Below are 12,442 nucleotides of genomic sequence, written 5' to 3'. Positions count from 1 at the left end.
ACAATGCTTGTGCTGGCTGCTATTAAACACCAAGAAGATGCAACTGTTTTTTTTTAAAAAAAAAAACATACCAAAGCATGTCACAGTGGCAGATTCCCACCGCACTGGGCAGGTAATGTAGCACTCCAACAATAGCAAGGAAAGTATCATCCCAGGAAAAAGGCAGAAACATTTTCCTGGGATACTTCCAGGTTCTACCGTGGCAAGCTGTGTGGACTGGCCCTTTACCATACCAGTTGGGTCACTGCCCTGGAAGGCGGCTGTTGGCCAAAGGCAAGTGAAGCTGGCAAAGCCACAGGGGCTGCTTGGCTCAAGCAGGCCAGGCTAAGCGAACCCTCCTTGCTGGCCTGATGTGACCTGTGGCCCCCGCGGGGGTGTCTCAGCTCAGCTTCCTCCTGGGCTTTTTAAACAGCACAATATTCCCTCAGATGGTATATTTGTCCCTGAGCTTTTCCACACTGTGTTTTTGACGCAGTCCAGCTTCTTCACTGCATTGGCTTCCCCTCTTCCTTACAGATTCTTTGCTGGTCCCTGAATTCCCAGGATTTTCTTTTGAGGTTTTCCCACGTTTTTTTCAAACCACCTTCCCCAAAGATGGGGAAGAGAGAGCAAGACTGGCGAATGACAAAAGGCTCTTCCGCATTCTCATTTTTGTCACTCGTTTGTCCCTATGGCTTTGCCCCCCCACCCTTCCCACCTGTGTTTTGCTCCCTCTGGGACTACTAGGAAATGTCGATGCAGCTAAGAAGCTGAGCTGCACCAAAAACCCCATGTGGAAAAGCCCCCTGTCTCCATAGTGGATCGGTAAAGAAGAAGAAGAGATTGTATTTGTACCCCGCCCTTCACTACCCAAGGGAGTCTATTCTGCATTTTAACCACTATTGGAGGATGTCCAGGCAAGTCTGCATTTTATGTCCCCCTTGGTTCCAAAGGGAGAATTAAAGCACCTCTCTTCCACTGAACTGCATGGAGCTTACGAAATGCTTAATTTGAATCAGTCACACCACTTGAAAATAGCAAATGCTGAAGAATGTTGTTGGTTCAGACTTCAGGTGCCAATATACACAACATAGTCAATGTAGCAAAAGAACATTTAGGTGTACCATACTGGTAAACGTTTGGCCTTGCTGGTTTTTTTCCTAACTACAAAATGAGCTAAGGAATCTATTTAGGAGGAGATTGGATTTACACCCCGCCCTTCACTACCCAAGGGAGTCTCAGAGCGGCTTACAAACTCCCTTCCCTTCCCCTCCCCACAACAGACACCCTGTGAGGTAGGTGGGGCTGAGAGAGCTCTGACAGAAACTGCTCTTTTTCAAGGACAGCTCTTATCAGAACTACGGCTTGCCCAAGGTCATCCAGCCAGGTGCAAGTGGAGGAGTGGGGAATCAAACCCGGTTCTCCCAGATTAGAGTCTGCGCACTGAACCACTACACCAAACTGGCTCTACCTACCTAGCACCACTGGGATATAACCACAGAAGGGACATTCACAGCTGTCATTTTTTGGAAAGGTACCACATAAAATTCCTCAGAAATTCCAGATGGTCTGATCAGCGCTTTTTGGCACTATTCTTACACCTCTAGCTAACCTTCCCCATTTTTGTCCGTTGCCTGACATAAGCAGTAAACTGATCACTCTTGGTGTCTAAGAGTGCAGACCTTGCAGGAAATCTGCTTCAGTCTTTGATGCGTAATTTTATTGGTGGCTGAGGCAGCAGTGTGAACTCTTAACATTTAAAAAGAATATAATCAAACATTCCTTTGAAAACTTACCTGACCAGAAAAGCCTAATCTTGTTCGTTATAAAAGTTAAATCTAAAAGATAAAATGGCTGTGTGGCATTTTCACAGCATCAGAGGTGTCCTGAGAATATCACACCTCTGCCATTTGGTCCCAAATAAGAGGTCCCTGCCCTCCCCAGGCTCCATCCCCAAACCTCCAGGAGTTTCCCAGCCTGGATCTGGCAACCCTACCCCCCCCCCCCCGCCGGGGGGGGGGGGACCTGGCAACCCTACTTGGAAATGAACTGAGCCTTTTACATAGTGACCTTGGAAATCCTAGAGGGCTAATTACATTTTAAAAGAAATAAAATATGGAGTATAAGGGAGCAAAACGTCAGTATGTCATACGCCTGATTTGTATGCCTATTTTTAAAAGGGCCGCTGACTCAACTGGCTGGCAATCACTTGTACTAAAAAACCACGAAGTCTTCTGGTAAGTGGAGAAACATGTCCCATTTCAAACAGAGTCCAGGTGTGATCTGGTCCTTTACCGCTTGGTAGTGCCAGTTCTCTGCCTTAGCCAGACCACTGTATCGGCCTTCCTTTGACTGCTTTGCATTCCACCTTTATGCCTTAACCTGGATGGCCCCAGGCAAGCCTGATCTTTCATTAAATTGCTGCGCCAACTTTAGTTAAACCGCTGTGTTTTATTGCTCTACTGGTTTTAATCTGTTTTACTTGATGCTTTTATACGACTGTGTTGTACACACTGCCCTGAGCCCAGTTTCACAGGGGAGGGAGACTGATAAATCCAATAAATGATAATAATAATAATAATCACAACGATCTCATCAGACCTCTGAAGCCATGCAGGGTAGGCTCTGGTTAGTACTTGGATGGGAGACCACCAAGTGTTTCCAGGGTCGCTGCACAGAGACATGCAACGGGAAACCGCCTTTGCTGTTCTCTTGCCTGGAAAACCCCCAAGGGCTGCCGTAGGTCGGCTGTGACTTGACGGCCCTTTCCACCTTGTCTACCTTTGTAACCTACCGTCTGCATCATGGCGCGGCATGCCTTAAGACGGCTGGACTGCTCTCCAGTTCTGTAATCCTAGGCCTACTGCATAGCTTACTGGAGGTCCTTGCTCTCTGATGGAATTTTTTTTTAAATTTGGAATCCGCCTGGAGTCTCAGCAAGAAAGGCAGGCTATAAATGAAGTCAAGGAAAATAAAAAATGAAGTGGCTGCTCGGGTGGCATCCCGAGGTGGCCAGCTGGCAGTGGGATGGAAGGAAGGGAGAGGCGTAGCTCCGCGTCCCAGACCTGCGCCACCGGCCAGGTCCACGTTGAGCCCCTGAGGCACGGACAGCCTCCGGTATCTGCACCGCCACTTGTCGGTTCTGAGCTGGACCCCTGCCGCACTGCTAGCACCACGGGGACTCCCCGTGCTCCTGCAGTGGGTAATGCAGCTGTTGAGGGTCACAAGGGCTGCAGTCCTAAGAACACTTTCCTGGGACTACGCCCCGGTGACTGAAATGGGAGTTACCTATTACTGGGCCTGCTGAGGACTGGTCTCACAATACCTTGAACTGGCACTTAATAGTCAAGCAGTTTCTTTATGTACCGCATCCACCTCATCCTGCCACCGAGCCAATTCACCAATGGCAGAAAATGTTCATCAGTTTTGAGGCAACAGAAAGCCGCTTCTAGACGTGGGTGTTGCTCCCACCATTTCCAGCCCCTCCCCCATCCATGCCCTCTGTGGACTGTGAGGAAGAAGGGCGGGAATTCCTAGCCCGCGAGTGACCGTTGAGTCCTATGGGAGTCCCTAATCGGTGGCTCACTTGGGATGCCGCATCGTCGGATTCCCAGCGCTCCAGCTCTTCTCGGACAAGTCTCTCCATTTGATCCCTGTGGATTTCGTTGTCATGGCCCAGCCTCTCGTCCTAGGCACAGATATAATTAACTGCGTTAGTGTTAATCAGGGGTCATTTCGTAGAAAAAGAGGTAAAGGAGCTCATTAGCATAACTTATTTGGATATGTCACACCCCCCTGACATTACCAGAAGTGTGTCAGAAGGCTAGATACATACATTGCATTGGCTCATCCCTACTCTTATGTAGGAATGCTTGAACAGCTGCTGGTTTGGTTGACATCCTGTTCACCAATTGCAAACAAGGAGCTGATAGGTTTGTCTGTTCACAGCTGTTTACTAGCGGGTTGCTTTGTTGTATTCCTTTCCAACCATGCCATACAATGCAAATGATTTTTCATGCATGCACATCCTCACAGCCTGAGTTCTACCCCCACCCCTCCCCTCCCCTCCCTGCCATCCCATCCTTACTGTGCAACTGCTCTGCTCAGCAGGCAACTCTTTAAACAGAACCCCTCCCCCAAAGCAAGGGGCATTCGGTGTTCCACTCTGGGGAAAATCCCCATGTGGAAGCAGCCCTTGAGAAGAACAGCACATTGTGGAAATTAGAAGCATCCCCTTGTCTGAGGCAAACAGAAACAGCCCTCAATGTATTGTGTTGGCTTATCGGCCTTTTTGCAGTGTGATCAGGTTTACCTCTGTGACCCCATCAAGCAGCCTCCCCAACACGTCTCTCCTCCTCAGCTTTGCTCTCTCCATTGCTTCCAGCTTCACGATGACAGCGTCTATCTTGGAAACGATGCTGCCTATGGAGTGCTCCATGCGATCCACTCGCCGCACCAACCTGGAAGCAAAACATTTGAGAAGAATGGGAAAACGCACACACTTTAACATATACTCCGCCCGGCTCAATCCCTGGAATCTTCCACCAAAAAAATTGCTACGAAACACGTCTGAATGAGACCAGGGAAAGCTGAAGCCAGTCAAGGAAGACAGGACTGAAAGCCCCTAGTACAGTGTGATGAGCGACAGTGAGCTATGAATCAGGAGTCCTGAATTCAAAGGTCACCTCTACCCCAAACTCACTATGCAGGCAAGCCTTCTCAGGCCCAGTCTGCAATATGAAGCCAACACCAATTTTATGGGGTTGCTAACCTAGCAGTTTGAAAGCAAGAAATTGCAAGTAGATAAATAGGTACCACTTCAGTGGGAAGGTAACAGCATTCCGTGCGCCTTGGCGTCTAGTCATGTCGGCAACATGACCACAGAAATGTCTTTGGACAGCGCTGTCTCTTCGGCTTGGAAATGGAGATGAGCACTGCAACCCTAGAGTCGGATTCGACTGGCTTTCGAGAAAAGGAAACCTTTACCTTTAAGAACTACGACAACATAATACATGTGAACTGTTTTGAATGCTCTAAAGCACCACATAACTTCAGCATATTATGATTCTACCCAACGGGTTATCTGGTTGGCAAAGACATCATAGAGTTTGACAGTAAAGTTAAATTAAATGCTTTCAAAGAGCTGTAGCATTTCTAATGGAGTTCTATGCAAAAAAACCAGCATGTTTTTTTTGGGGGGGGGGGGGGGAACAGAACACTGCACACACACTCATGTGCACAAACACATTCCATAGTACTCAGCAGCGTCAGCCACACATCTTTTCATCATTAGGCTTCGTTACCACTGGTGCACACAAAAAAGGTGCCTCTGAGAAACCCGGCCATGGGTTCAACTGCTTCCTGCCCATCCTGTAGTTCTAAAATGGAATATACGAGAGCCTTGATTTCTATGTATCTAAGGACAGTGAAGGCAGCTTGCTGTGCTTTATGGACATTATGCATCACGAAGAATGCCTTATGTCTCAGGGGAGAAACAGTCTAGATGAGTGAGAATGGCATGGCAGAGCCTACTAATACGGAAGGGCAGCAACTGATCACCTGTGTTCCATCAGCCCTTCCAGGGTCCCACTCAGCAGGCATGGGCATTCATCGACAGCTGCCACCTCATCTACTTGTTGCGTACTACACCTACTTGTTGTAGTATGTTGCATGCTACCGCAGATTAGAGAGCAGCCATGATAACATTTTGATTTTCTTCCAGCAAGACAATCCCCACATTGTGGAGATAAACCACAATCCTGCTGGGTCAGTTACCGTATGGCTCATTTTTATTATGCACCCGTACTCCTTTGCATTCCCCCCCCGCACTTTATTTTGTTAGGTTCTCAACATTTATCCTCATGCTTGTTTTAAACAGGGCTCCCTGAAAATAATATTCAGTCTTATGGAACAAGCAAACACTATCTAAATCAAGAACGGGCAGAAGACAGAGTGTCACCCACAGGGAGACGGCTGGCCAACTTCTGGCCACCTATCACTGGATTCTTGCTACAGACACTAAATTAGGTGGACCTTCCTCTGATCCAGCAAGACACCTTCTTACCTTCTTACGTAAGGGTGACGATGCAGACACATTATGCCTCGCCCTGAGTATGCAGTCTTGCTTTGCAAATGTCATACAAAACGCTGGACCTGGTTGATTTTGATATTTAAGAAAAGCAGAAATCAACACAGATCAGTCCTCTTCTGACCTAACCGATACGTCCTGTAACTAGGAGGGAGGGGAAGGGAAGGAAACAGCCCAGCCCTCGACCACTGCTTACACTTGAAACTCTTCGTATGAGACCCCACTGGAGCTGCTGCCTCTTCTTCTTGAGCTGTGCCCACTGTCATCGTCGTCATCCTCTTCTGAGTCATCGAGGCTCCGTGGGAAGCTGCGGCCACTCAGGGGGCGTTTCAGAGAGCTTCGGTCTAGCTCCAGGTCCTCCTTGGTGCAAATAAACCAGGATGTTAGGCTTCCAGGGGAGGGACACGGGGGTCAGAAACACGCAAGCTCTGCTCGCTCTCTCTCTTGCCCCAAACCCATTACAACCAAGGGCTTCTGGGAACTGTAAAGTTACTTTCTCATGCGTTATTCTTCGACCTTTCCTAGACTACTTTTCTAGGTACTCTGTGCTTTATTGCTCTTATCTTCTTTATTCTTAAAATAAGGAAGTAAAATTCATGGCTTGGCAAGACCTTCCCCCTGTCTAAACCCAACACCTGTATAGTCCTGCTTGTAAATAAGGAGCAGTGGAAATACAGTGTGCAAATTGAGCAAACAGGATTTGGACAGAGCAGCACCCCAAAGACAAAGTTAGTAATTATGGGTTTACCAGCCACAATTACTTCTTGAGCCTCTGTGGACATAGCAGCTAATATAGTCAAAAATAATCTCTATTTCCGTTGAAGACATGTAAGCCACAGCTCACCCTCTCTTTCTCCAAGTCATCTCTCATTTGCTGGTGCTCCAGCTCTGTCAATTCCTGATCCCCGTCCTGGTCATATTTTGTAAAGATGGCTTCAATCTCTGCATCGGTGTGCCCTTTCCTAAGGAAAATAATGTATAACCCCTCTTTAGTTTTAATCTAACTGCCTCTAATATATGAACAAGAAGTTGCCAAAAGAAACCATGGGAGAGGACTTCAAGAACAGGACACATACTCATTTTAAACCAGTTACTCCTGATGACACCTAGGCCACGGCTGGGTTGTTGAGCTGTGCATCTTCACCCTCTCTCACGTTGGAGTGAGCGACTCAGCGTGCCTCGACACTGGGAAGTGCTACATCACTCTAAGGTCCTTTCTGCACTAGACCTTAAATCCTGGCTCAACCCTGGGCCCCGAACGTACATTCTACACTACACTCGAGTTCACCCCTGTAATTATCTCAGGGTATTTTTTGTTTCCACATTACATTGAGGTCAACCCAGTTTCGCACCACGCTTGTCCCGGGATAAACGGATGCTGTTATAACCAGGGATAAATGCAAAGTACTTTGTGTCGCGAGTTGAACTCTGGTAAAACCAAGGATGAGATCCAAGTGCGGAAAGGACCTAAGTGCGTATAAGTGTTATCTCTTGAATGGGATGTCTCTGTCTTAACCTAGGAGCTACCTTCTGACCCCTCCCCCCCCTCTGTGTGCTTTGTTCTCCCCCATTCTTCACATGGATCTTCATGGAGTCACATTTCTCTACAGGCCTCTCCTGCAGAAGCAGTGCCCTCATACTGCAATTACACGTGGTGCCAGATTTAGCTGGCCATTTGTGATCGGGAAAGCGCTCTTTAGGCTAGGTTTCTCTTTTTCCTTTTGACTGCAACCTGAATGTGAGCTGGATCTACTTGGAAGACATGTAAATTTTACTTTTGCAATATATTTCTTTGGAGATTTATTTACTGCACTCAATATCACGCTTCTGTAACTGGGCAAAACTCTGCTATATTAACCAAATTTCCCAGTATCTCACATCTATTTCAATTTTGGAAATGCCCTGTAGCTTCAGGGTACTGGCACCGCCACAGGCACTTGTATGGTATCCAAAAACAGAAATCTCAAAACATGCTGAAGCATCCTCTGCGGTCCACTCGCCAGCAGTGTTCTTAAAATGGGGCCACTGAGAGCCTCATTTGGGCAGAGTGCTTTCTGTGCCCAGGAACAGAGAGGAAATCTGTTCAGACTTAACTTACCCCTTCAGATCCTGCCGCAGTTCATCAAAGTTTAATTTGCCTCCACTTTGCCGCAGGCTCTCCGAAATGTCGTCAACAGGTGTTTTTTTCAATTTTAGCTTCACCATGGCTTTGGTGTATCCCTTAAAGGGGGAACAATAAACATCTCTATTCAGTGGATATTCAGTCTTGCTGTTGATACATTTATGAGCATTTCTATCCCGCCACTCTGCTGAATACCATTGGCCCTCAGGGAGGCTAATGACACAAATGAAATAAAACAATACATTCTCCTTCTCGTATGTAAAAAAAACCTTGCAGCTTCTGCAGGAATGTTAAAGAAGGTACCCGCATCTGCTCCCAGGGTAGCATGTACATGAAGCCTATCAGATATGCTTGCGTGGACACAGGGGAAACACGTTGTTGACTGATAACCTGCAGCAATCTCAGCTTCCCAGCTTGGCCACCCTTGTGGCTTGCAATGCATAACAGATCCGCCTGGTGCTAATCTACAGTTGGGACCCTACGCTGTTTTGTGTATGTCAGCAACAACCTTAGTCTGCGAATGTTACGTTTTCTAGTAATCCCATGGAACTGAAAGGGTCAAGTTATGCTAAAAGTGCATTTGCCTCCCAGTAATTTAGACATTACTGAGCTAGGTTAGCACTGTGTGCCACTCTACCTGGTGACTTTCCCAGCCTCCACTACATGACCTCTGGATGCAGCACTACCAGGGAAAGCTGATGCGCCTTGCTTCCTCCCACTTGCCCGCATTCCTCACGGAACAGGACTGGCATGGCACTTGGGCACAGCCTCATAAGAGTTATTTCCTCACTGAAAGGATGGATTTGATGCAAGAAATTCTAGAAATTATCAAGACAGCAAGACTAAAACTAAGGCCACAGGGATATCTGGCTTAAGCAGCACAGGGCAGGTTCTTACCTTTTTGATCAGATCAGACAGTTCCATCTCAGACTTCTGCTGTGCCATATCTGATTTGACTTCTGAGTAGGTATCATTGATAATGGCCAGAAACATGTTCTGTTTAAGACACAAAAATTCAAAAAGCAAAATGTCTGATGGTGTGTTCGAACTTCTACAGCTATTTTTGGAAAAACGGAAGAAGTGGGGAGAGGGGACCCTGGCCAAGGGGCAATCCTAAGCAGGTACACTCAGAAAATAAGTTCCAGTTTAGACAGTGGAGCTTAATCCCAGGAACGGGTTCTTAGGACTGCAGCCGGAAGATCTTAGTTCGAGGACAAGAATCACAACGGCTCTATTGATTAGTTAGCAGCTCTGGATACAAGGCACCTTCTACTTCATCCTCTCAAACCTATTTAGTTCTAAGAACACTTTCATGGGAGTAAGATCCATCAAATAAAATGGACTTACTTTGCAGTAGACCAGCTTTGACTTGTTCTATATATTTACCTTATCAGGATGTTCTAAATAAAACTGGGTCATAGCCAACCTCTGGGGACAAAATGGCAGAAACACAGGAAACAACGTGGGGCTCAGGGCTGGTGGTTATTCTCTTTTCTCAGACACATTAATTCTGTGCTTTACCTGCAGCTGCCCCCGCAATGGGGAAACCACACAAGTTCTCCCTGTATACAAACTTTTTTCGAATGGAAGACAGCATGTGTTGCAGACTTAACTGGATTGTGTGGTGCTGTGTGTTGACCAATGCTCCCTCTAAGCCGTGGACTCCTGTGAGCAAAAATTCTACTTTGTGAGCTGCTAGCATTAAAGTTGTGAGCAAGCAATTTGGCTGCTGCATAAATTAGTTTGCTCTGGAGCCCTCCTTCCTGAGCTAAGACAAAAATGTGTGAGCCGGAGACTAAAAAACTGAGCGAGCTCACACTAGCTCACCTTAGAGGGAACACTGGTGTTGACAGACTGCAAGATGCATTAAAGCCTTCTGGGATAAAGGGGCAAATGGCAATCTGCCACCATCCTATTTTTCCTGGTGGTGAAAACAGAAGGCTTCTTCACGTGTTCTAACAACTGCATAAACCCTTCTGCTCCTACACCCAAGGGTTTGTATCCCAAGGATTGTGTGGCAAGGGTCCAACAGGTTTAATTTCCAACTGTCCTGAGAAACCAGAGTCTAACATTGTAAGCCCATTTGGGAAAATGTATCTGTTAAGCAAAAATGATACTGGCCTAGTCTAAGGCCCTGGCATAGGGAAGACAAACCAAAATAAATAAAATTAAATGTGATATGAAAACGACAAGCAACTAAAAATTTCCATAAATAAATGTTCACATACCAAAAGAATGAAGAACATAAAGAACACAAACGTAGTGAAATAAATGGGTCCCAAAACTCTGTTTGCTTCTTCAACCTCTGTAAAGTCAAAATCTCCCAAGAGGATGCGGAACTGAGCAAAGCTTTAAAAAGAACAACACAGTTTAAGCCAGTCATTGTCATAGAACTGAAGTCCTCTTTGGATTCTGGCAGTGGTCTATGTTCTTTCAGTGTATTTGGAATACTTCTTTGCTCACTGCCTGGAAGCCACTGCACTGACAAACCCCCCAAATTATAGCTACTGTGCAAGTAGATCTGATTCATGACTTCTTATATAGCCTAAGAGTTTCTTCTTAAAACAGGATTTAAACTCGCATTATGATATCAACTCAGATTATTACTGCATTAAAACATTCCCCCCCAATATACGCGCACCATTTATTAAAAATACTATCTGCGGAATATTAGGTATGATGAAGCTGGCAAAAGATGATTTCATGGATGCTTTGGCATGCCACAGCCAATTCCTTTGAAAAGAGGGATGAGTCACACAGTGATGAACCGAGAGATCGCAACTTGGCTGAATCCACCATTTTATGTACTCCTTCAGTACTGAAATATGTGTGTATGTGCAGTCAAGTTGCAACCAACTTATGGTGACCCTATCAAGGGCTTTCAATGCAAGTGAGAAGCAGAGTTGGTTTGCCATGGCCTTCCTCTGCAGAGCCTTCTCTAGTGATCTCCCATCCAAGTACCAACCCTGCTTAGCTTCTGAGATCTGATGAGACCAGACTATACCACGCCACCTTCCCTCCTTCAATCCTGAAATACCACTCTACAACTGCCTGATTTTTTCCCTCCACGACAGCTACATTTCCTCAGTTCAAGGGATATGGAGGCAGCTCCCAGACAACACAATGCCTTGACAGACTGTCACTATCTCTCTTCCTTCTGCACCTGCACATTCTGTCCCTGGATTCGGCCATACCAGCTCACTTTCTCCACTGCTGTGCGGCTACACTTTAGCCCTAAAATCACTGGCTGTTTTTTCCATCATCCTGAAAGGGGACAGGAAGTGCTCTGTCACTCGAGTCAGCAACTTCAAGCTAGCTTCCTCCCTCCTGCAGCCTTGAAAGCTATTCAGGTTCTTCATTCCCCACAGGTTTAAATCTCTGCACACAGGATAGCAGTGGGAATGACAGCCAGGAGGAAAGCATCCTGAATTTGGCTCCTTACATTATTTGGCAGTAGACTTTGGATCAAACCTACTTTTGCATTAATTCAAGGAAATGAAACCCTCAAATGTCCAGCCACACCCCGAATTCACTAAATTGGTTGGAATTTTGAGCTATGAATTTGGTGCAAGTTTAGTGGTGATTCACTAATGCCTTTTAAGCATTATTTTGATTTGATTGTGGTACTTACACGCTGTCCTGGAAGGTACTGAAGTCATCGACTTGCGTGCCAAACACAAGGTAAGCAAGCTGAGCATAGGCTATGAAAATGATGAAAAACATAATGGCAAAACCAAGCACATCTTTGGCACATCGTGACATAGTGGTAGATAGTTGGCTCATTGTCCGGTTGAAGCTGATAAATTTGAAGAGCTGTTAAAGAAGGTGAAAAACAAATATTCAAAAGATGGATAATTCAGAGGGAGAAGAAAACATTGTCTAGGAGAATAACAGTGCTGAGGTCTCGGCACCTTAATGAGCTATGAGAGGTGGAATGTCAGAATGCAGCAACCGGTATATAGGCAGTGTCATCCTAAGCAGAGTTGCACCCTTCTAAGCTCAATGATCCAATGGTTTTGGACTAGGATTGCGAAATCTGGATCGTCCGGGAGTGGGGGGCTCCCGGACGATCCCGGGTGCGCACGCGCAGCGTGCACGTCACCCGGAAGTGACGTCGCACGCTGGGGGCGGGGCCACGCGATTTGAGGGGAAAACAAAGAGTTTTCCCCTCAAATGGCTGCCATTTGAGGGGAAAACTCTTTGTTTTCCCCTCAAATCGCGTGGCCCCGCCCCCAGCGTGCGACGTCACTTCC

At 46.5% G+C, this 12,442-nt stretch overlaps 1 protein-coding gene across 1 annotated transcript in view; it reads right to left on the bottom strand.

Moving 5' to 3' along the window:
- Positions 1–2,605: 2,605 nt before the first annotated feature.
- The window catches only part of PKD2 (polycystic kidney disease 2 (autosomal dominant)), a 31,420-nt gene continuing 21,583 nt past the window's right edge, over positions 2,606–12,442 (bottom strand). The window contains exons 8-15 of the mRNA XM_015410815.1: positions 11,821–12,002; positions 10,418–10,538; positions 9,087–9,185; positions 8,166–8,287; positions 6,912–7,029; positions 6,264–6,424; positions 4,292–4,439; positions 2,606–3,667 (exon numbers count right to left, since the gene is read on the bottom strand). Of these exons, the coding sequence (XP_015266301.1) occupies positions 3,428–3,667; positions 4,292–4,439; positions 6,264–6,424; positions 6,912–7,029; positions 8,166–8,287; positions 9,087–9,185; positions 10,418–10,538; positions 11,821–12,002 (1,191 nt within the window). The 3' untranslated portion in view covers positions 2,606–3,427. The remainder of the gene's footprint in view (positions 3,668–4,291; positions 4,440–6,263; positions 6,425–6,911; positions 7,030–8,165; positions 8,288–9,086; positions 9,186–10,417; positions 10,539–11,820; positions 12,003–12,442) is intronic.

This window comes from Gekko japonicus, unplaced genomic scaffold (assembly GCF_001447785.1).
Source record: "Gekko japonicus isolate JY-2015 unplaced genomic scaffold, Gekko_japonicus_V1.1 scaffold42, whole genome shotgun sequence".
Taxonomy (NCBI): domain Eukaryota; kingdom Metazoa; phylum Chordata; class Lepidosauria; order Squamata; family Gekkonidae; genus Gekko; species Gekko japonicus.
Note: the sequence above shows the minus strand (reverse complement) of the source record. Positions and strands in the feature narration are given on the sequence as shown.